The sequence below is a fragment of the Muntiacus reevesi genome, chromosome 3 (genome assembly GCF_963930625.1).
Source record: "Muntiacus reevesi chromosome 3, mMunRee1.1, whole genome shotgun sequence".
NCBI classification, from domain to species: Eukaryota; Metazoa; Chordata; class Mammalia; order Artiodactyla; family Cervidae; genus Muntiacus; species Muntiacus reevesi.
In genome coordinates, this window is record NC_089251.1 from 240,424,118 (window position 1) to 240,448,844 (window position 24,727).

Below are 24,727 nucleotides of genomic sequence, written 5' to 3' on the forward strand. Positions count from 1 at the left end.
AACATCATGGGAGTCAGGGCACGATCTTCCGTGCAGTCTAACATGTGATTAAAACTTACAGTCAGCACTCCACACTCACAGTTCCTCAGTATCCTCTGTTCCACAACTGTGGATTCAACCAACCATGGATCACGTAGTACCGTATTATTTACTATTGAAAAAAATCACTTTATAAGTCGAACCATGCAGTTCAAACCCCTGTTGTTCAAGGGTCAACCATATAGCTTAAATTAGGAGGGGAAGTTGATAGAGGTTTTTAAATTAAATGCTGCTTCAGTGGTTTCTGTTACATGCTATACCTTACTTTTATAATCTATTCAATAAAAATCTATAGCTCATGCACTTGAAATCACCCAAGGACATGAGAGATATATCAAGGGAGTCATTGAGAGAATAACAAAAATAGAACTGCTCGTGACATGCTGTGATGTCAATTTATCTATGGAACAATTGTATATGTTTCTACTTTCTTGCAATGGGTCAGGCAGAGAGATTTTGTAGCTGAACAGCATGCATGACACTGAAAAAAAATATCATATACATATGTATGATTTTTTTTTTAGGTAACCTGTGTAAAAGTGGTCACATATGTCTCTGCCTGGTTAAAAGCACAGAGCTGCATCCGTGATGGATCCAGTTTGTTTTACCCCTGTGAGAAGTAAGAAAGTTAGGTACAGAGGTATGGAAGTGGAGCATGATGGAACAGCTTAATCAACTGATTTAAATGTTTAAAGTCACATACCTGTAAGTAGAAATTAGTTATATTTGATAATGCATGCTATATGCTAAACACAAAGAAACATATTTGCAACACAGTAATAAAATTATATATCATTCAACATAGATTGTAAAACAATGAACTAAACAGTTATATCATTCTGTTGTTTAGGAGATGAATTAAATACTGTAATTTCTGAAAGCAACCTTTTGCATTCTGTTTGCTCTTCATAACAGACATTTTAAAGGAAGTGATCCTCAATTTTGGAGTGGGGTGAGAGTGACAGTATGTGGTTTTTGAAGCATACTCTAAACTTAGCATTGATGATTTAATTTTGACATTTCAAACGATATTACATGAAAGGAATATTTTCAAATTTACCAAAATATAACAATTAAGAAACATTGATTTAAACATCAGACCAAAATTTCATTGTTTTTAGATACATGAACAAATCCAATAAAAAGGAAGAAAATTTAAACAGTTTAGAACCAATCTGCAAAAAAATGATCTAAGTGAAATTCTATAGGGATATTCTGTTTTGTCTTTGTAAGAATCTATGCATAAAAGATAGGATCAAACATCAGCTCCCCCCAGGAATATAACTGAATATTGCAAGATCAAATGCATTTCTGGAAAAATTAATATATTTTCTAAAATGGAATAATGCAAAGAAATCTAAACTGCTTGCAACTGCCTTTTAGTGGAAAAAAAGTTTACAAAAATCTTAGGAGAGACAGACCTGACAACAGTGTAATAAAACAACCATATAGTAAAAATACATAAAATATTCAACATAAACCACCATATAGTAAAAAACATAAAATATTCAACCTTGATGACTGCAAATATTTAAAATTTGTATCAAATCAATAAAAGGAAGCAATTTAATAACAAATAAGCACACAAAGTTTCTCAAAATGATGGCTTGCAGAAATTGAATACTAAATAGATGAATGGGTAGATGGATAAGTGAATAAGTGAATCAGATGAACAGCACCACTGTTTGTTCCTCTGCCTGGGGAGAGGCACCTGCGGAGTAGGCATCTTCACCACATTCACACAAAATTATGATCTCCATTCTTTAAGGTCTAGCTTAGGTGCCACTTCCTTTCATGTGCCTTCAACCTAATATAATCTGTTACTCAATGCATCCTCATTAGACTGGCTTCTCATTCTCTCATGGAATGTGCTTTGTTCTGCTCTGTGTTGTATTATGAAGGTAGACAATAAGCTAATAAATTAGCACTAAGGAGGACTAGAAACTGGACATGAATCAGCAAGTGCACAATACCATTATAACAGAAAATCTGACCCTGAATTGCAGCATTATAGGGATATAACAGAGAATATATTTCTACTCATGCTTTTGCCTTTCCATCATATGTATTAGAGATGGTTAAAGCCTGGAGTTCAAATTTAAAATGACTCCCAGAAACATCAGCAACTAACCTGCACTACTTCTTAATCCTTTAGCATCTTAGTTATCTGTAAACATAGATTACTAGCACCCTCTTTCCCAGGTTGCTGTAAAGAGAAAGTTATATAGCGTATATCAAAGTGGCTAATGTATACATTCTCTCCTTGGTCTCTTTGCTGCTGGCTTTCATGTCCACTTCTCAAGGGCTTGGTTATTCACTTGTCCTCTTCCTCCTGTGGTCCCTCTACTGTAGTGGATACTGTGGTGCACTGCCCAGATCTGCCTTTCAAACAAGCTACTCATTACTCCACCTTCTAGCAGTGTTGGCAACTGAAGGCTCACAGCTGAGTACCTCTCTGGGAACTGAAATACAGAAGGGAGCTGCCTTACCCAACATCATACTCCCTTCCCTGAAGAGTGGAGGGAGAACCTGTATCCAATGACTGATGGGTCCAGGGCACACAGGTCCCGAGCCCTTGCTTTGATTTGGGATTACTCCACAGGCTCCTACATACCAGCGATGTTATAGAATCAGCTGAACCCTCTGCTACATTGTAGAGCATGTCAACTCCTCCCTCTGCCCAATCAGCTTGCTTCCATCATTTCATCCAGGTGTTAGGTGTTTAACCTGAAAACACTACTCACAGTTGGTTTCCCAGGGAACCTGATGTAAAATTAACATGCAAAATTCCAAGCTGTCTACAACTCTGAATATCTTCTTAAAACCTCCAAATATCTACTGTTCACTATCACTTAGCTATCTTGTGAGTAGTTACAATTAAGATGTCCCCAAATTAAACTGTCTCTCCCCTACCCCCTTAATATTCCACCCCCCCCCCGCATATTTTTAATAGCATCAATATCCATCCAGTCGTCTAAGCCAAAACTCTTTATTATGAATTACTTTGTATCTCCCAAAATATATGTTGAACTCCTAATGCCTGTTACCTTTGAATATGAACTTATGTAGAAATAGGGTCTCTACAGATGTAGCCAAGTTAAGATGAGGTCACTGGGGTAGGCCCTAATCCAATATAATTAGTGTCCTTATAAAAAGAAAAGACAGGAAGAATCCCATGTGACAACAGAAGCAGAGATCAGAGTGATGCAGCTACTGGTCATGAAGGCTAAGGATGAAAGACCACCACCAGAAGCTAGGAAAAAGCAAGGGAGCATCCTGTTTAGAGCCTGCAGAGAGAGCATGGCCCTGTTGACACATCAATTACAGACTTACAGCCTCTAGAACTATCAGAGAATACAGTTCTTGTGGTACAAAGCCCCAGGTCTGTGAGATGCTGTTATGGCAGCCATGGAAAATGAATATGCCCTTTGAAACAGCTCACAATTCACAGATCCAGACCCCGAACCCTTACATTTTAGCTTGCAAGTATCTTTCACTTATCCCACGTGTCACCATCACTCCCTGGGCTTGAGTCTTCAGCAAGTGTCCTTAGGATGGTTGCCACAACCTGCCATCCTCTCTGCTTCCTCACCTTTATTACACTTGCAAACAAGCTTCCTTTAAAAGTAGAAATCTGCTAACAACAAAGAATAACAAAACAAGACAAAAAAATAAAAAGAAATCTACTTCAATCTCCAAATCACGGTAAGTCAAGTCACTCACTATCTGGCTCCAGTCGACCTCTGTCACCTGCTACTTCCTCTGTGGCCATCCTCTCATATATTTAATGAGTGTTTTTGTATCTGGATGCTTCCACACAGGCTGGGCCTTTTACATCTACCAGAAGGGTGTTTCTCTGTTCTTCGTCTCTGTCTCCCTCCACCCCTCCCCTTCTCTCCCTGCTCTCTCTCTCATTCTCTCTCTCACCTGATGAATTCTTTTTATCATAAAACATACTTCAACTGGCATCCCCATTGTGAAGGATTCCAACTTATTTTCAAGATTAGCCACCTTATCCTTATCCTGCCTCAATATTTTTTCTAAAAAACCTGTTTCAAATATTTTTACATGTTTACTTATAATTTCTGATTTCTGTGTGTGTTTTAACTCAAAGGCAGGGACCTAGCTTTACTCTTTACCACTTACAACAACACCAGAGACCAAGAAGACTCTGAACCACATCTCCTGAGGAAATGAGTACACTGCTGACATCTTTCTAGAGTCCAGCAGGCATATGGCAACAAGCAGGTGCTTAGGAAATGGAAGTTGAAACAATGAATAGCCACAGTTAACAGAATATATACTTATGGATTCCTCTGCAATTTTTTCTCCCACAATAATCAAAGTGAATGAGAGCTTTAGGTGGCCTTCACTTCCTTTAAGAACATAAATTTTGCATAACTGTTTTTGCAGTGTATTAAATGACACTCCCTTGAAGGTGAGAAGTTTGATTATGTAAAATTTGAAAGTTTCACTGCTCTCCTTTCTCTAAGGACCTCAACTAGCTCCATCACAACTTGGAGACAATGTTTTAAAACACTGAAGAACCACTGAGTAAAGCTAAGTATTTGCATTTGGCTAGAGGAAGAATGAATGGGGAGATCTTCCTGTCAGGATGTTTTCCTCTGCTGAGTACACAAGATGAGCAAATTTACCTAAGCAAGCATTGATAACACATTTGTCAAAAGAGCATTAAAAAAGGTTCAGGGTTTTAGATTCATAGCTACCAGCATCTCTGAAAGCTGTCAGAATTTATTCCAAAAACCACATAAGACTGTTATGTTTTAAAATATTTGGAGAAATAAAATGGATAAATTTAATGTTTTCCCCTGAAATGTACACACACATTCAAAATTAACATCAAAAGTCTATAATTAACATCACAAGTCTACAAACTGGCTATTTTTCTTTCATCTTTAAATCAAAAAAGGAAGCAATCTGTAATAACTGAAAACAAAAGGATGTCTCTTTAACCCTCTAAGAAACAGCTCTCCATTAAAAAAAAAAAAAAAAACTTACTAATTTAGTTTTCTACAACTTTCAATTTTGAGATTTGGCACAATTTAAAAAAAGAAAAAAAAAAGAACTACACTTCTTAAGAACTTAATTAAGCCAGATGCCAATCACATTGAATTACTGCACCTGGGTGAAAAAAAATTTTTTTTTTCTCTAAGCAACTATTAGCACAATGCCTGGAGCATAGTGGATCTCAATAAATATTTATTGAATGAATGGATGCATTTCATGCTTCATTTGAGGCTCATAATAATGAAGCACTTCAATGCTAATGGTGAAAATCTGCAGTGTGTTAATGTTTGCCAAGGGCTTGGAGGGCTGCACTGCATCCCAGGAGGAGATTGATTCTGAGGGGGGCCATCAGTTCAGCGTGTATTCCGAGAAGCAGTGACAGGAGCCTTATTCTCAGGAGTCTCTAGGGATGACAGCATGTCTTTCTTGATTCTGAGACAGACTCATCCTCAGAGAAATGCTGGTGTTCTAATGCCAATTATGGTCTCAAAACTCATAAGATATTTTACTCAACACCTTATTTGAACTCATCTCTGGTCATTTTCTGGTAAGGTATTTGAGGACAAAATATTTTGCCTTCATTCTGGAGTGTATATATCTAACTGTCTATCAGAAGACAAAAACTTGCCTATCTGAGAGCTGATGCTAGAAGAGGGCAGAAAAAAAAAAAGGATTTTAGGTCATAAAAGAGAAGGTGGATTTGTTTTCTGGATGGGGAAGGGGAAAGTAGGAAAGGTTGGAGATTTTACCCCTCCTGTTCAAAATGCAGATTCTTAACAGACAAATGTGGAAAATATCCCCAGCCCTTGAATAAAGAAAATGAATTTTCAGAAACCTGGATCAAGACAAGCCAGAGATGAACTTAGGTTCATTTATGCCCACCAATCCATCTCAGTGGTCACTGGGAACACTGCCAGTAAGGATTCTGAGAGGGCATCCAGACTTAGAGTTTGCAGGATATAGTCCAGAACAGGCATTTGTAACAAGCTCCTACATTTGTCTTTACACATAAAAATTTAACCTGTAGCAAATAGCTGCTTACAATGTGTACACGACTACTCAATTTCATCCCCATGGTAATTGTTAATTGGGCACTTATTTTTCAACAAGCATTTGTTTGTTTACCCAAATCATTTAATCTTTATTATAATTCTATTTTGCATATAAGGAAACTAGAAAAAATAACCAGAGGTTTTTGTAAATTGCTCAAATCATGGAGACAGTAAATATTAAAGCTAGGACCTAGAGAATTCTATCTCCAGAGGCTGCCTTCTTCACAATACTCCAGGTAGTGCTTAAGACTTAAATAACTGACATATATTCAGTTGGGCATTATTTTCTATTGGATAATCATGATTTGCCTTTTTGGGAAAAGTTCATCAAGAATTATTTCAGTTTTGAGAGAACAGCATCGAAACACCATCGAAACAGGGTGAAACAGATCACCAGCCCAGGTTGGATGCATGAGACAAGTGCTCCGGGCTGGTGCACCGGGAAGACCCAGAGAGATCGGGTGGAGAGGGAGGTGGGAGGGGGGATCGGGATGGGGAACACATGTACACCCATGGCTGAATCACGTCAATGTATGGCAAAAACCACTACAATATTGTAAAGTAATTAGCCTCCAACTAATAAAAATAAATGGAAAAAAAAAGAATTATTTCAAAGATGAAAATATAGGAAAGATACAAAGGAGGGAATTAAGCAGTTAAAAAATTGGGAACTCAATGGGAGCTGAAGATTAGGGAAATTAGAGCAGAGAGCTTAGCCTGAAATGATGTAGAAACACTTCAGGTAAATAAGGAAATGTGAATTTCTTTTAGTGTTCCGAAATGAAAAATAAAACCAATAAGTCATAACTAGAAACATTTAAATCACAAGGCACTCGAGAGGAAGACTCTAGATGCAGGTTGTTACAGTTGACAACTGCTTAATACTACATAACAAATTTTTTATAGATCTTGAAATTTCATTACTTCTCAAGTTCAGTTTATAGTCAAGCAAGTTTGAATACACTCAAGGTGATGCACTTTTGATATACGTCATGGAAAATGTCTTATGAGGAAGGACAAAATTTCAAAGCCCATAATTTAAAATCTGAATTTTTAGAGGCTAAAAATGATGATGAATACAATAATAAACACGATACCCAACATTTGTTTAGGGCTTACCAACTCAAATACTGTGCAAATGACTTAAAGAAACTAGTTTATGTATTTTTAATTATGACCTACAAGGTAGCCTCAAGCTCCTGAATATTATGCCACATATTTCCATTTATATGAAATAGAAAAAAATGTATTTTTCTCAAGTAGTTATGACTACAATGTCATAAAAAACTCAATGATAATTAAGAATATTAAGTTACCATCAAATGGTCTTTGGATAACACAGTTTAAGTGCACTAAATTTCATGCTTTTTAGGTTTAGGAAAGGTCAACAGGACAAGTGGCAGAGTAACTTTATGGATGTTAAAATAGTCTATTTCAGTACCAAAAAACTTATAGACGAAATCATTAATTATAGAAGACAGTTGAATACTATGGCATCACAAACCTCCTCTGGATACCACAGAATTCTTCAGAAGCATGGCTCAGTATCCCAGGGGAGACAAACTAGGTATGAACCCCATTAGGAATGTGAGTTTTATCCCTGAAAGGGACAAAGACAGTGGAATAAAGGCAAACTTAGGCACATCAAGGCTGGGACTCGATTTTGCTCTGCCTTGAACCAGCTTCAAAACTGTAGATAAAGTTGCTTTCTCTTACTGGCTTTCTGAATTAGAAAATGAGGTGCTATACAGGACAGGTCTATTAGATTCCCTTTAAAATGTTATAATTCAACATACTAAGAATATGACATTTGCCAGTGACTTAAGGAGATCCATGTAAGGATAGCCACAGGCTTTGAGCAAAGAAAAAATGACCAAGTAAGAAACTACTCCTCTCAAATATTAAGATATAAAGACGCTACAATCAAGCTACCAAAGTGCTTTAACACCTAGAATCTCACGTTTATTCAGAAAGTCTGCTAGGCAGTTAGGGTTTTACAACTCTAATCTTTGTAGGCAGAAAAATGGGTAATTGAATTAGTTTTCCTTTTCACATGAGACTAGACCCAGATTACTGCTCCTGAACAGGGTATGAGGAATCTAATTTTCTACTTTCAAACCAAAACAACTACACCTTCTGAATTTTTGGAGTTATTAACCTCTTCCATGTAAAGATTTTTAAAATAAAAAATAAAATATTTTATTCCTTACTTTGTGATCTTGGAGATAATTTCTTTGGCTACTTAAAATATATATTCATAATTTATTAATCGTGTATTTATTCAATGATTAAGTATTGAGCATTTACTATGCACCTCGTATTGGTTACATGGCCAGTGCACATGTGTACACATATACACAGAGCTCTGTATCTTTTTCCGAAATCCACTATAAATTTAAGGAGGATAGGTCTTAATATGTGTGTGTGTGCGCTCCTTCACTCAGTCCTGTCCGACTCTTTGTGACCCCAAGGACTGGAGCCTGCCAGGTTCCTCTGTCCGTGGAACACTGCAGGCAAGAACACTGGAGTGGGTTGCCATTTCCTACTCCAGCGGTTCTTCCCAACCCAGGGATTGAACACACATCTCTTGGGTCTCCTGCATTGGCAGGTGGATTCTTTACTTGCCCACTGTGCCACCTGGGAAACCCAGGTCTTAACATAGGGTCAAGCAGATAGAAGATGTTTGGGAAATACATGTCAATATTTTCAAATGTGACCTAAAGAGAAGAAAAATATTGTAAAATGGTATCTTAAAACTTTAGAGAGATGCCATAAAAATCCTGTCATAAAACTCATTTATGATTATTATATTCCATATTAATAAAAATGCAGCTCAATAATATTTTGAATATATTGCCCCTGGAGGTGGGGAAGGAGGATACAAAAAAGTTGTAATAAAGTTTCCTGTTCTCAATGAGTTTACAGTACCATTTGATGCATATAATAATTCTTTAAGAATATAAAATATAATGCAAAATAATAAGTATAACTTCTGAGCACTGTGAATACTGTTCTAAGCATTTAACATGTGCAATTCATTTAACCGTCACCTAGCTCTTAGTAAGGGCTGATAATTTTACATACAAGGAAACTGAGGGCTGTGTCTTAAAGGGCGTACTCAGGATTTTGACTGAAGAAGGAGACCCCAAGCAAAATCACGCAGGTTGTGAGTGTATGTGGCCCAGAAGAAAACTGGCTTGGTTCAGGTGTAGGAGCCCCAGCGTGAGGACGAGGTAACACAGCTAGTCAGCTGGTTGAGGCCATGATAAGAAGGCTTTTACCTACAGTGTACAATTCAAATCTATCTTGGGGATCAAGGATACTTCAAAGGAGTGATGTGATTAGGATTGGACCTGAGTAAAATTAATCAAGCAAATGGATTAGAGTAGATGGGAAATGAAGGCAGAGATATCAGTGGGGACACCACGTGGAAATGGCTTAGGCAAGCAGAGGGCAAAGACAAAGGTGATGGAGAAGAGCTGTGGATTCAACAGACACTATTAGAGGAGACTGCATATGACTTTACAGTGGATGACAAATGGAATAAAGGAAAGGAAGACTTAAATATTCCCATACTTTCAAATCTAGCTAAAGAAGATTACATCAGTTATTAAGAACCAGTAGGTAAAACCTTACCACGTGAACCTTCAGGAAGTTACTGTACAAATTCACATACACACAAATTACCTATTAGTATGCATATTAGAAAAGAACTCATGACAGCAAAAATCTGAAATTTTAACTCATATATAGTAATTAATAACATGAGACAATATATGTAAAAAAACAATCTTACCCCCTTGCTGTATTCGCTATCTGAATCACTGCTAAGCTCCTCAGTGTTCATAACCTCCAAATCAGACTCCCCAGGTGCAATTGGTACTGTTACTGTGAGGCTGGGATTATGAATAAATGATTGACCATCACTTTCTTCCATTAAGTATTTGTCCACGCTGTTTCCAAAACCACTGGTTTTATCTTTTTCTTTGTGGAAATGGTGATCCTTGCCCATTTCAGCAAGTGTGCGGTTCGAGATGTAGTTTTCCTTTTTAAAATTTAGATCTTCTCTTTGTCTTATCTCTTTGGAAATCTTTGGCTTTTTGGAAAATGCTTTTAGAACAAACTCACGTAAGGCTCGTTTCACATAATTTATTCCCTTCTTAATTCTGGCCACTGCAATCTGGAGGTTGTTTGCATCCGTGTCTTCTTCAATTGCTGTAAGATTGTCTGAACTAAATGAGCTCAGTAATAAAGCAAGAAATAGGTTGAGGACCTAAGTCAGGTGGAGAATAGGGTGTGGAGAAACAGGGAGATAGGAAATAAAAAAAGAAAATAAGTACAGTTTTCGGAAATACAGGCCAAAATCCAAACCAGCAATGAAGAGCTCTATACTTCTTCATCCACAGATAAGAACACGGGCTGGGGGAGCAGAGAAGCTAGAGTTCTCATCAGTCTCCCCGTGTGTGACCTTCTGTGAACACGGGAGCAGAGGTTAGCCTAACCCTTAAAGGGCCAGCATGAGGAGCAAAGCGCATGCTCCCTCACCATTACCGTGATGTCATTCCTAAACTCATTTCTACAGCAGAAAACCTGTGTCCAAATTCCCTTCTGTGCGCCTAAAATGCCCTCTTAACATTTGCCTTTACTTAATATTTGTTACCTGTGAGAAGCAAGTAGAACAAGAAAATTGTGACTATTGTCTGTTGTGCTGAAGGTAACTTAAGCCAAGATCTGCGTTTACTTTTCCCAGAAGATAAACTTCACTTATTGCAATAAGTGGAACATATAAAGCTCTTAGAGTTCCTGTAATAAAATATCCTCTCCAAGAATTGTGCCAACTTGCAACTTAATGAGACTTTTAAAGCAAAGAAAAAGATATGCCCATTGAACCCAATTCAAATGAGATAATGGCATTATGATTGGGTGGCCCTGGAAAAGATTATAAAACAGGTCAGGATAATGCCTATCCTTGAAGCAAAATTTTGTTTGTGTGCAAAACCATTTCTGTTTCCCTCCTTAGAGGCAAGGGTCCAAGTAAACTGAACATTATTTAAAAAAAAAATTCTCACAGAGGGCTCAAAATATGTAAATTATATTTTAAAAATATTTTATATAAAAAAAATGATTGAAAAACCCTTTCATGTAAGTCTCTTCATGGCCAAAGACATCTACTTCATATTTAAACAATCAAAATTATACCAAGCTGAGGAAAAGGACTCACCACTAATTTTGGTCACCCTGAGAACAATTTCTCAGAAATGTAAGTAGAAAAGCACAAGTTAAAAAATATCTGTGTTAATATAGCAGGCTTAAGAGAAGAATCTGAGATGGAGGGGAAAGAGAAAATCATAGAAATAAATCTGATGAATCATTAAGAAATTTTGAGACTATTTTCCTGTCGGTCTTCATTATCAATAAAAAAATATATTTCACTGTAAAATATATGTTCGTTGATGTGTGTGTGTTCTAATAGGAATGGTGATGAGAAACCAAGGGCTCATTTTCCCTTTAGTTTCCTTAATCAATGCAAATGTTAATAGATTTCTTTTTTCCTTCAAATTCATAATTAGATTTAGCTTTTCCAGCTTTATTGAGATATAATTATCATATTACATTGTATAAGTTTAAAGTGTACAACATGGTTTGATGAGCTTATAGACGGCAAAATGATTACCACCATAGTGTCAAGGAACATCTCCATCATGCCTCATAATTACCATTATCTTTTTGCAGTGAGAGCATTTATGTCTACTCTCTTACCAAGTTTCAAGTAGGCATGGGGGCTACAAGGACAAAAAAAAAAATCAGCAACTTGTTTTCAAGCCAATGGGAAGTGAAGGTACCAACCATGTGGCTGTTACCATAGACAACCATACTTGATGAGCAGTCTGACAACAGGCTAACCAACTACATCAAATGAACATGATGGCTTTGAAAATTGAAGTGAGTCACTGAAGAGCATTTTATCCAAATTTTCTCCTGCCTCTAAGCTTGAAAATTCCCACCAACAGGTAGGTATAAGATAGAAGGAAACAGAAGGCACACAAGCTAAGAAAACACTAATGGAGAAGTAGATCACTTGTAAAAGAGAAACTAGAGAGTAGTGGTGGGCAAACTTTTTCTGTAAAAGGGCCAGGTGGTAAACTATTTAGGCTTTGTAGGATAGAGGATCTCTGTCCGTGTAGAGTAAGACAGCCACAGACAACATGAAAATGAATAAGCATATCTGTTTTCAATAAATTTTGCCTATAGAAACTGTAATTTGAATTCCATTTAATTTCCCTGTGACAAAGCATATTTTTCTTTATATTTTTAAACTATTTTAAAATGTAGAAAACATTTTAGCTTTGCAGGAATGAGACAAAAACAGGCAGTGTGCAGGATTTGGCCCTTGGGCCATATAGTTTGTTGATACTTGTTATAGATGCTAGTCTTATATGTGACTATAACACAGCAGGACTAGGCCTTCCATTTGCCTTGTTCCGTTATAAATTCACTTTGTTATTATTAAGTTAATCATATTCTGTTTACTAGCATGGCTTCATGTTTGAATCAATATTTAAGAGATATAAAAACCATGGATTAATTTATATGACATTACTATCAAAATGAAAGAAGTAGAAAAATGAAAACTTTCCATTAAAATAAATATTGTGAAAGCTATAAGAAAGCATTATCTGGCAGAGAAATAAGACAATAATTCATTATCTTTTCTGTTCTTCACTGGATTAAAAGAGTCAATATTCTATTACAATTAATGGCTTTAGACCTAATTAATACTATAATTATAAAAGTAAATGATCATATCATCATATGATAATTTTCTATGGAGAATTTTAAATGCATGAACAGGTGATTACATACCACCAGGTTTCCAATGACCATGACCATCATGTAGACGATGAGGCACATGGCTTGGCCGGCGACCTCCATGCAGTCCCACATGGTCTCTATCCACTCTCCACACAGCACCCGGAACACAATCAGGAAGGAGTGGAAGAAGTCATTCATGTGCCAGCGCGGGAGTTTGCAGTTTTCATTGATCTTGCAGACACATTCTTTGTAGCTCTTACCAAAGAGCTGCATGCCAACCACAGCAAAAATGAAGACGATGATGGCCAACACCAAGGTGAGGTTTCCCAGAGCCCCCACTGAATTGCCAATGATCTTGATCAGCATGTTCAGTGTTGGCCAAGACTTTGCTAACTTGAAAACTCGGAGCTAAGAGTAAACACAAAACTTATTATCAGTTTTTATGAAAAAGTTCTCAATGTTTCCAGTCTTGAACTTTGTTCCAAAATTTAATTCTAATATATTATCATTACCTGGTAAAATCAATTATTTTTATTATTAACTTTTAATCTGCTGTCAATATTCCTATTATTTTGTTATATTTGCCGCTATACAATTGCTACACATATTTTGAAGGAACTGCAATTTTAGTTCAGGATAGTTATGGAAATCTCTTATCACAGTATCAGATATTATATCCTTTAGAATTGGTCATTTATCCTTAATTCTATTTTCTGATACTTTCATAATTTTTTCATGCCGACATAAGGAGAAAGTTCAACAAATTAGAGGGAAAAGCATTAAAAAGTCATTATTTTTTAATATTTTTGACATCAGACAACAATTTTGAAGGGATAATCTTTATGAAATCTACATGATTGAAGTTCTACAAACCATAAGCTTCTTATTGTGATATAAATTACTGCCCTATCATTATACTAGCATATACAACTGAATATGTCATCAAGATCCCAAAATTAAAACATTCAAATATTTTTGAGCTCTTTAAGTGCATTTGCTACTAAAGGAACTTCATTTTACTAGCTACTGAGATCTAATCTTATATTTTGAATCACATCTCCAAAAGTTAAAAAAAATAGTGATTGTAAAACCAAAGAAACACCCCTTTATATATAGAATATAAAGGCAAAATTGGTCTTTATTTACCAGTCTGAATGATCGTAGAACTGACAATCCTTCCACATCTGCTAGAAAAAGTTCCACTAAGCTTAAAGTCACAATAAGACTATCAAAAATATTCCATCCTACTTGGAAATACTCATATGGATCCATGGCAATTAGTTTTAAAACCATTTCAGCTGCAAAGATGCCAGTAAAGACCTACATAAGAAATAAAATATATTTCTAGTATTATTAAAAGGTATGAAAGCAACCTAATGATGATAATGACTATCTGTGTAGCATTTACTGTGTTTCAGACAAGGTGCTTTATAAAGATACTTTATAAACATATATTATTATTTCATTTAATCCTATAAACCAACTATCACTATTCCTATAGCTACAAGCATTGAACAGTTAAGAAACTCTAACTCTCCTATCAGTTTTCATCACCTTTAGAGAGCATTTTAGAAGGCACACTAAAATCTCTGATACATAAAACCTTTGAAAATTAAGATAGGCACTCTTTGTTTTGGTTTTTTTTCCATCTATTTTTATTAGTTGGAGGCTAATTACTTTACAATATTGTAGTGGTTTTTGCCATACATTGACATGAATCAGCCATGGATTTACAGGTATTCCCCATCTCGATCCCCCCTCCCACCTCCCTCCCCACCCCATCCCTCTGGGTCTTCCCAGTGCACCAGGCCCGAGCACTTGTCTCATGCATCCCACCTGGGCTGGTGATCTGCTTCACCCTTGATAGTATACTTGTTTCAATGCTATTCTCTCAGAACATCCCACCCTCGCCTTCTCCCATAGAGTCCAAAAGTCTGTTCTGTACATCTGTGTCTCTTTTTCTGTTTTGCATATAGGGTTATCATTCCCATCTTTTTAAATCCCATATATATGTGTTAGTATACTGTAATGGTCTTTATCTTTCTGGCTTACTTCACTCTGTATAATGGGCTCCAGTTTCATCCATCTCATTAGAACTGATTCAAATGAATTCTTATTAATGGCTGAGTAATATTTCATGGTGTATATGTACCATGTATATGTACAACCTCCTTATCCATTCATCTGCTGATGGGCATCTAGGTTGCTTCCATGTCCTGGCTATTATAAACAGTGCTGCGACGAACATTGGGGTGCACGTGTCTCTTTCAGATCTGGTTTCCTCAGTGTATGCCCAGGAGTGGGATTGCTGGGTCATATGGCAGTTCTATTTCCAGTTTTTTAAGGAATCTCCACACTGTTCTCCATAGTGGCTGTATTAGTTTGCATTCCCACCAACAGTGTAAGAGGATTCCCTTTTCTCCACACCCTCTCCAGCATTTATTGGTTGTAGACTTTTGGATAGCAGCCATTCTGACTGGTGTGTAATGGTACCTCACTGAGGTTTTGATTTGCATTTCTCTGATAATGAGTGATGTTGAGCATCTTTTCATGTGTTTGTTAGGATAGGCACTCTTTGTAAAACATTTATTAAATAACTTATGTCAACAAGTTATTCTGGAAGATAGTAAAAAGGAAACATATTGATACTGAAATTTTGAGCCAGTCTTTTTTGTTGTTGTTCTGATTGCTCTTAGAGTAGTAATGAATAAGTTGATTCACTTCAAAGATTTATCAGTAGAAGAGGGAAAAGTATTGAATCAATACAGTGGCAGCTAAAGTAAGATTTCCAAAGTGAAAATGTTAGTCACTTAGTCATGTCTGATTCTTTGTGACCTGATGGACTGTAGCCTGCCAGGCTCCTCAGTCCATGGAATTCTCCAGGCAAGAATACTGGGGTGGGTAGCCATTCCCTTTTCCAGGGGATTCCCAACCCAGGGGTTGAACTCAGGGCTCCTGCATTGCGGGCAAATTCTTTATCTTCTGAGCCACCAGTGCAGCCCCAAAGATTTCCAAAGCTTTGACACAAAAGTATATCACAGAACATCCTTAATTTATGACATGGCATCAAAAGGACTCAATTAAAAAGGCAACAGTGAAAGTCTTATAAATCACTTGGGTGCAATTTGATTCAAAGAAATTGAACAAAGAACGTTCAAAGGGAAAAGGTTAACTCTATAACTGTGAGTCATTTGTAAAATAATACATCATCAAGAAGACTAGCAGGGAGCACCCAGACTTGGGACTGTAGTTACAGACAGGAAACATGATGGATAATTTTTGGATTCACAGTGATACAGACAATTCAGTGAGAAGGTACTGGTTTTTATGATCTGACCTCTACCAACAATAAGAAACTAGATGATCTTGCCCTTTTGCAATTAGGAATAGAAAGAAGAATGCTAAGTCAGGGCACATGAGTTTTAAACATCCTGCCTTGAAATAAGTGTAAGAAATTTGGAGAGAAGACCAACTCAGAAACACTCTTTGACTTCAAATATCAATTGATTTGGGACCATGGCAAAAGCAAAATTATCTCATACAGACATTTTGCAAAGACATCCAGAGTTATTCATGATTGATGAAGAGTCACACTGGGACCTTTTGGCTGTGAAACAGAACTTCTGCCTGGTTATGCAGATCGCTGGAAACGAGCACTTTCTGTTTGCTATGAGGCATTAACTGAGTGTGATCACCACTGCCCATTTAAGAGATTACTCTGGCATCAACCTTCCTAACAGAATCCTATATCTTTCTGAAGCTTACAGATCCCTTCTAGGCTGCTGTTATTTCTTCTGTGTCCAGTTTAATCACTTTGACTTCTAAATATTCTTGTTCTTAAGGCTTGTTTCTGCTGATTCATTGAAGGTATGATGATTATAAAAAACAGATAATTAATAAGGAGCTACTGTGTAGCACAGGGAGCTCTGCCTAATACTCTATTACGACCTACATGGGAAATAACAAAGAGTAGATACACGTTATGTGTGTAACTGATTCACTCTGCTGTAAAGCAGAAATAACACAACACTGTAAATCAACTATACTCCAACAAAAATTTAAAAAAAAAGAAAGCATGATGATTGCAATGATGATGGTGATGGCTGATGAAAACAGGTTTAAGTACTGACCATATGCCTGGCTAATAAGTAGAAAGTCTTCATTTCTCTCAATAAATATTAATAAATAAGCATTAATTTTATTTATATATTGAATATAAACAAAGCATTATTGTTATATTAAAATTAAAATATTACTTTATAAAGAAACCATTACTATTACATAAATGAGAAGATAAAAGATTATAGATATTAAAATTTTTCCCCAAGGTCATATAACTACTAGGAGGCAAAACCAGGACTCAAAACTAAGGACTTTGGGATTACAAATGCCTGAATCCTTTACCTATATATCAAAACAAAGTATCCATAGTTTTTCTGAAAACTTGTAGGGTATGTACTCACAAGTAAGCTGCCATAATATTATAAAATGGGTAGGAAAGTATCAAGTTTTCAAAGTGTTGCTGCTAACAGACATGCCTGGCAGAAAACAAACACACATTTACTCCCAAGATGGTGACCCATTATGGAGATAATGCTGTTATCCATAGACCTCAATATGCCTGCACGATTACTTTAAGATAGTGTTTATCACCAGAAACTTGTCTCTGTACAATGATTCACATTGTGAATTCTGAGCATGCATAACTACCTAGTTAAATATCCATCTGACTTAAAAAAAAAAAAAAAGGAATGATAATCATGACAACCAAAGAGAGACGTTCTGGATCATAATACACATTAACAGACTTACCAAATTTCCCACAGCGAGCACATTTTTGAATTCCTCAGTCATTGGGTGATGTTCCATAGCCATGAACAATGTGTTTAAAACTATGCAAATAGTAATAGCAAGATCTACAAAAGGATCCATTACAATAAAATAGATACACTTTTTGAATTTTATCCAATATGGAGAGCAATTCCAGATCAAGAATGTGTGTGCAAATCTGTACCACCAAGGTGGACATTTCTGTCTGGACTCCTCAAGTTCTGGAAGAAAATAACCACAGAGAACACCAAGTTAATCATTACATATTATATATTTTATTCCTAACCAGATGCACATCAGCAGTACCCTTTAACATTGAAACAAGTCTTCTGCTTTATACTTTGCAAGTTTAACAATATTCTTTCTATGAGCGCATAGCATATAACATAAAAATCTTATATCATGCGTTCATTTATTAGATCAATCCTAAGAAGAAGGCAGTGAAATTAATGAATGAGAGCATATATGGGTATCTCTGAGAGAAACAAGCACTTAACATATGATGTTAAACAAAAAAATTGATGTTTTCTTAATCCAGATAATGTATATATTTGACAAATGTATATAAACCAATACATACATACACACACACACACCCCAGTATATACATTCCCCTATGCCCTGAATCCCATTACAATAATAACAAACTTCTATTCTCTACAGGAAAAGCTTTTGCCAGCTCACAGGTGAAAATAATCCCAGGACCGAGACTAGAAATAATTTATAGAGCTATTCATGCAATAGGTCGCACACACCATTAGCCCATTTAGTTCTCATCATAAATTTAGGAGGTGGGTGAAAACTCTGTCTGGGTCCATCATGGGTGTGTTGGGGGATGAGGTGGTAGCCCGTGGACAAGGTGGAACCAGAGGCATGTTGTGGGGAGAGAGGATGGGCGCCAATACATTGTTGAAATTGCCACCCTTTGGCTGATCACCACTGTTCACATCATATTCTCTAAACTGCTTTCTCTAGTGCTACACATCACTATCTTGACAGATGTTGTGTCACATATTACTATTTTACAATTTTATAGAATGTTCTCAGAAGCAGAAACTTACAGAATCTGGAAGTTGGTATTGTTTTCTTGCCTGTTAGAAAAATGATCAATTTCGAGAGACTAGGTAAGATTTCTAAGAGTATACAGTGAGAGAGTCACATAGCCCTGGGCCGCCCTCACTTTCTTCATTTAGTACCATAAAGCTGTTTATTTTTGAAAGGTCATTATAACCCAAAGCCTGTCTTTAATCACGAAGAACTTTATCCACTTTTTAAGCACTAAAGACAATTCCAGTAGTATCTATCGGTTAGTCTTACCATTGCTTATCACCATTTTATATTCTTTGACTTCTTCCTAAGGACTTGCTATATCTATTTAAGACTGACCAGGAGTTACCCGAATTTTGTTTAACAATCTGTATGTTTAAGAGAATGCTATTCCATACCTTCTACAGTGTTTGTTAATATGCTTGCCCTACTCATCGCCCTTTGTCTGAGATTGGGGTCATTCAACATATCCTCAGAAAGGAGGTAAGAACTGTGACGTCTTTTCTTGTGTATTTGATGGGTTGTGCCCTGGAAAAAAAAAAAGATGATTAATTACAGTTTTAAGAATGGAATTTCAATAAATTGTAGGTAGAAAATAAAATCTTGCTCACAAAGTTGTAGTGAGTAATTAGAGTCTAGACTGTTGATTTGAGTCATGGCTCTGCCATTCACTGGCTGTGTATCATAGGAGAGTTACTTAACCTCTCTGTCTCCATTTCATCATTGGTGAAATGGAAATAATCATAGTACTTGCCTCAAAATCTTGTTATGAGGATTAAATGGCTTAATACTAAGGAAATAAAAACTAAAATGAGCTGCTTTCATTGTTATAATCACTATCATTATCTATCTTTCTGGGTCTCCAATTTATTCAGATAGCTTTACTATGTAAGAGTCCTAACATGAAAACAGCTAAATAAGTGTTGCAATGGCGTGTGTGTGTGTGTGTGTGTGTGTAAAGGAAGAACTTCAGTGTTCTCTGATAAACGTCTGTAATTATCCTTTCTTGGGGTACAGCAATAACAGGGCAATGGTAATGACTGTTTCTCATGCCAAAGCAGATCTCATGAACTGCTCTGAGTCTATCAAGATGAATGACTCAGCAGGAAAATGATGATTAAGACAGGTGGAAACTGTAGCAAAGTGGAGAATGTAAGCTCCATCTGAAAGAGGCTCCAAAGGATTGATGCCATGCAGGAATATGAGCTCAGTCTTACCAGGTATACCCATTTTTATGAAAAGATGTCTTATTTCTAAATCTTGGCAACTAATTCAAAGTTAAAACACTGTGCCAGTTCAGTGCAGGCCAACAATACACACACACACACACACATATATGCATATAAACAACCATACAACTTTATATTTATTATCTACTTATATGTGGTATGCATATATATATGTGTATACACACACACACACCATTCTATAAACATATATATAGATATACAGATTTAGAGTTGTAAAATATAGTTGTTTAGATATAGTTATATATGCTTGTAAATTAAAATGTAGACAAACAGGCATAAATACATGTATGTGTGTATATATGTATGTATGGACATGCATACATGTGCAAGGACACATATATGTGCCCATATATGTGCAAGGACATATACACACATATCTACAGGTGGCTTCTTATGTAGATCTCTCTATAACCATATTTTAGCTGATATACTCTCTAATTTACTGACTTTCTACAAGCAGAGATTTCTTTTCTCCCTAAGTCAAACAAATAGCTATGTTGATTAAATCATTTTTTCTCCATGTAGACAGTCTCACGTGTCAAGGTTATATTATTTCTCATGCAATGTTTTCATCTAAACTGTACATTATTTCATGTTATTATGTTTTGCATTTATTTCTATTGAATTATAAAGTATCCACTAATTACTCCAGTTCTGTAGTTTTACTCTTAGAATTTAGAATGATAATGATTTTTCTGTGGTAAAACTAAGTATTAAGTGAAACACTTCATTTAAAAATAAGAAATAACCTCTAAATCTGATACCCATTATATAATCTTTTATAGGTAATACACATTATTGAAAAGCAAAACACAGCAAAGATATGATTCCATGGAAATTTAACATGCTTATTTGATAAGAAAAACACCTTCACAGAGGGCTGAAGCTATATCATGCAAGCACAGAGGTCACATATGACCTAAAAGCACATGCATGCATTCAAGCGAAAATACATGTGTGGCCATGGCTTTGATGGAACTTCATTCTCACTTAAAACACTTCATTGTCTGCAAATATGATTTAAGAATAGGTGGCACAAGTTCAGAGCTCTTTAGGTTAGTCAAAGCCTTTCCGATATCAAGCAACACAATGTAACATGGTGAGTGACCTTAACAGATAACCAAGAAACTTCAAAACCAGAAAGATCTCACTTTCAAGCTTCATCACATCCTTTTCTCATACCACTCAATGACTCCCAAACTCTTGAAACTGTTGTTTTGGAAAGGTGTTTTATTTTTGTCTTATATGTATATGTTTGCATTTACATATGTATTTTGGATATTATGTTTTTATTCACAGACTTCAGATGGAAGAGTTCTGGTATTTTTTTTAATGATAACAATGTGTTTCATTTATGTGTGGGGGAAAATCAGTTACTCTAAATTATTCCTAAGAAGTTTACCACATCCATGAGAGAAAGTGTGGTGGTTAAAAGCACAAGCTCAGAAACAGAAGGCCTCTTTTTGAATTTCAGGACTACCATTTATTGGCTGAGTGACTTTGCACAAATTGTTTCATTTCCACATGACTCAGTTTCCCCAGGTGTATAAAAGGGATATTAATATATCACCTCCTAGGGCTGCTATAAATACTAACATGTCTGCTATTATTATTACTATTATTAATTATTAAGAACTCAAATAAGATCCCTTAGAGCAAGGTATATATAAAGTAGTGACTTGAAAAAATAGCGGTAGGTGGCAAATAACCCAAATCTCCTTACAGACATGGAACCTATTATCAACTAATAATGTTAGCATTATCAATGCATTTTATGCTGATATATAGATTGTTTCCTAAGGGGATAATTCATAATCAAGTATAATATCAGTAGATAAGTACCATTTTTCACAAATGGGGTTTTAAATATCTTGGAATTGGATACCTACAACAATAGTATAAGGATTACATTAATCAGTTAAAGGTGTGTTTCTAGCATAAAAAGTATTGCAAGATGCAGAGCCATTCAGAGGACCAGAGAGAAGGCCCCTCCAGCAGAGAGAGTGATGGATGCAAGAATAAGGGCCGAACCATGCCTGAGCTATTTAAAACGTCCTTACGCTGTCATCAGAAGTTGCCTTATCTATTATCACCTCTGGCAGGAGTTGTCCATTGGGGAGCATGAGGGCGGAGGGTCCATCCACCAGGGAGACCACGCCGTTGCAGTCGACAGCGCTGTGCATCTTCCCATTCACTGGCAGCACTGGGGGAGACCTACTGGCTTGGCTGATGTTACTGCTGCGCCGCTCTCGAGGTCTGTGGGGCACAAATAGGGAGCCCCTTCTGCTCTCGTTGTCGCCAAAGATGCTGTGTTCGTCGTCGGCAAACTCAGTCTCAGATCCAATATCTCTTCCTCGACCTTTGAAGCTGAAAAGACTTGTTCTGCTGCTCCGCCTTGCAGAAAACAAGGAGCCGCGAATGCTGAGTGGTGACTGCAGGAAAAATAAAAGGTGATGTGTATCTGCTGAAGCAGGCATGCATTTCCTAGAACTCCCATGAAGACCACTGACCTGAGGACAGAGGGCTCTGTACTGCGTTTAAAAGAAACATATTTAAAAACAAAGAAATTCAGCAAAACGACAAATTCTTTCACATAAGGAAAGAGGTGACTCGAAAAGCTCATCTTTTCAGGACCAAGTACGTTATCTGCTACTGTATCACTCTATACTTCTGGTCTCAAGTTATCTTTCCACTCATTTTGTACCATTCATCTTGCTATAAATAAATTATTACTTAAAAAAGAATTTGATACTAATAGCTGTTACCGAGCTGTTCATACATCAACCCCTACATTCCTTAAGTACTGAAACTTTCTTGAGGCTAAGACTACACTGTATGCATCTTTGCATTCCATTGCTTGCAACTCTATCCTGCATACTGAGGGCTCCGTTAAGGTCTGTTAAGAAAGACTTTCTAATACCAACGGATTTACAAAGTCTTAAAAATATTTGTTGTTGTTGTTTAGTCACTCAGTCATGTTTGACTCTTTCGCGAAACCAAGAACTGTAGCCCGTCAGGCTCCTCTGTTTGTGAGATTTCCCAGGCAAGCATAGTGGAGGGCGTTGTCATTTCCTTCTCCAAGGGATCTTCCCCACCCAGAGACTGAACCCGTGTCTCCTGCACTGGCAGGTGGATTCTTTAGGGCTGAACCACCAGGGAAGCCCTCATAATAATATTAGAACATGGAAAAGAAGCTGTCCAATACCAAAGAAGTGAAAACAAGTCACATTTACATGACTTGTGTCCAAGATAAACTATGTGTATAAATCAAAGTGCATATTCCTTGGATGTATCTAATTCAATAAACATTAGTGTTTACTGTGTTAAGGACAAGGTGATAGGCATTGAGAATAATGAAAAATGCATATAATAAAGTCTTTACCTTAAAACTAGCTTGAACTGCTCTGGGAACAGTTTTGTCTTACATTTTTTTTACCGATATTAAATTCAAGTTCTATCTCCCCAACTAGGTTATGAAATCTTTGAAGGAAGGGATTCTTTTACTTTTGTGTATATTTGGTAGGGTCCCACAGACGTAAGCAGCAGAAGCTAGAAATTTTAACGACGTAGATGGAAAGGATAGTAATTCTAAGTGGGTAACGAAGAGCAGATTGGGAGGAGTAGAGAGAACAGAGGACTCTGTGGATGGGTGGCAGCGGAGCTAAGGGGCAAAGAGTGGGTGGTCCCATGCCAGGAGGAAAGCAAGGAGGAAGAGGAGACCATGTGCGCCAAGTAAAAAGGCATGAAAACATGGGGCACGGAGGTGAGAGGACAACTGTGGTGGGCTGAGAGGACGTGGAGGTTGACGAGAGTGGGACTGAGGTCAAAGCCATGACAAGAGCAAAGCACTGACAAGATGTGGGTCTTGCTCTGTAGCCAGTGGCTATTCAACACAGCTTTTGTCTGTTTTTATGTTTTAAGTTGAGCAGGAAAACTACTTTGTTTTAGAAAAATTATTTGACGGGACTGTGCAGTGAAAACCAGAGAAGTGTAAAGAGAATAGGAATAGTTCATTGCTCCTGGAGGTTTGTAGGCAGGAAATTCTAAAATACAGAGGTGTCAGTGGAAAAAAAACAAAAAGGAAAGAGAAATTCCACACAAGGAGAAATGAGACTATGGGACTAGATGTTAGAGACTGGTACCTTTTGGGGTAGCGGCAGTAAGGTTTGGGTGACTGATATTCTGGTGATCCCTAAAGTGGTGACCACCTGCAGTCAGGTGGTGACTACCTACAGTCATCTGGTGTACCTACAGTCATTTGGTGACTACCTGCTGTAATCTGGTGATGCCTACAGTAGTCTGGTGTACCCACATTGGTGAAAAAAGAGAAAACTAATCTGAGGTTAGTTTTTAACCAATGAGGCACTGCAAAATGAAGACTGAATAAAAATAAGAAAAGGTAACTGATATTGTAAATTATTTCTTCATTTCTACATCGGTTCTCATGAACATGTGTTTTGGATATTTATATTAGAGAAGATATGACAATTCTAAAACTATAAGCTCCTTCAAAATGGTCAAATTTAAATGGAAGACTATATATACCCATGTTCTTTCCACAAATGCCCAGTCATCAATAGATTTTTACCTAAAAACATACTAATGAAGTCACTCACTCTTCTCCTGAGTGCCCTTCCCTCAGATAGAACGCTATGATCCCACCTCTGG

The 24,727-nt window shown here is 36.7% G+C and overlaps 1 protein-coding gene across 3 annotated transcripts in view; it reads right to left on the reverse strand.

Annotated features, from left to right (window-relative positions):
* SCN9A (sodium voltage-gated channel alpha subunit 9) overlaps positions 1-24,727 on the reverse strand; it is a 169,823-nt gene that overhangs the window by 45,386 nt on the left and 99,710 nt on the right. The window contains exons 12-17 of one of the 3 annotated variants that reach the window (XM_065931685.1): positions 22,153-22,491; positions 19,208-19,337; positions 17,745-17,983; positions 14,079-14,252; positions 12,984-13,340; positions 9,916-10,392 (exon numbers count right to left, since the gene is read on the reverse strand). In XM_065931685.1, coding sequence (XP_065787757.1) covers positions 9,916-10,392; positions 12,984-13,340; positions 14,079-14,252; positions 17,745-17,983; positions 19,208-19,337; positions 22,153-22,491 — 1,716 coding nt within the window. Of the gene's footprint in view, positions 1-9,915; positions 10,393-12,983; positions 13,341-14,078; positions 14,253-17,744; positions 17,984-19,207; positions 19,338-22,119; positions 22,492-24,727 lie in introns of all 3 variants that reach the window. The other 2 variants (XM_065931684.1, XM_065931686.1) reach the window with 2 other exon arrangements.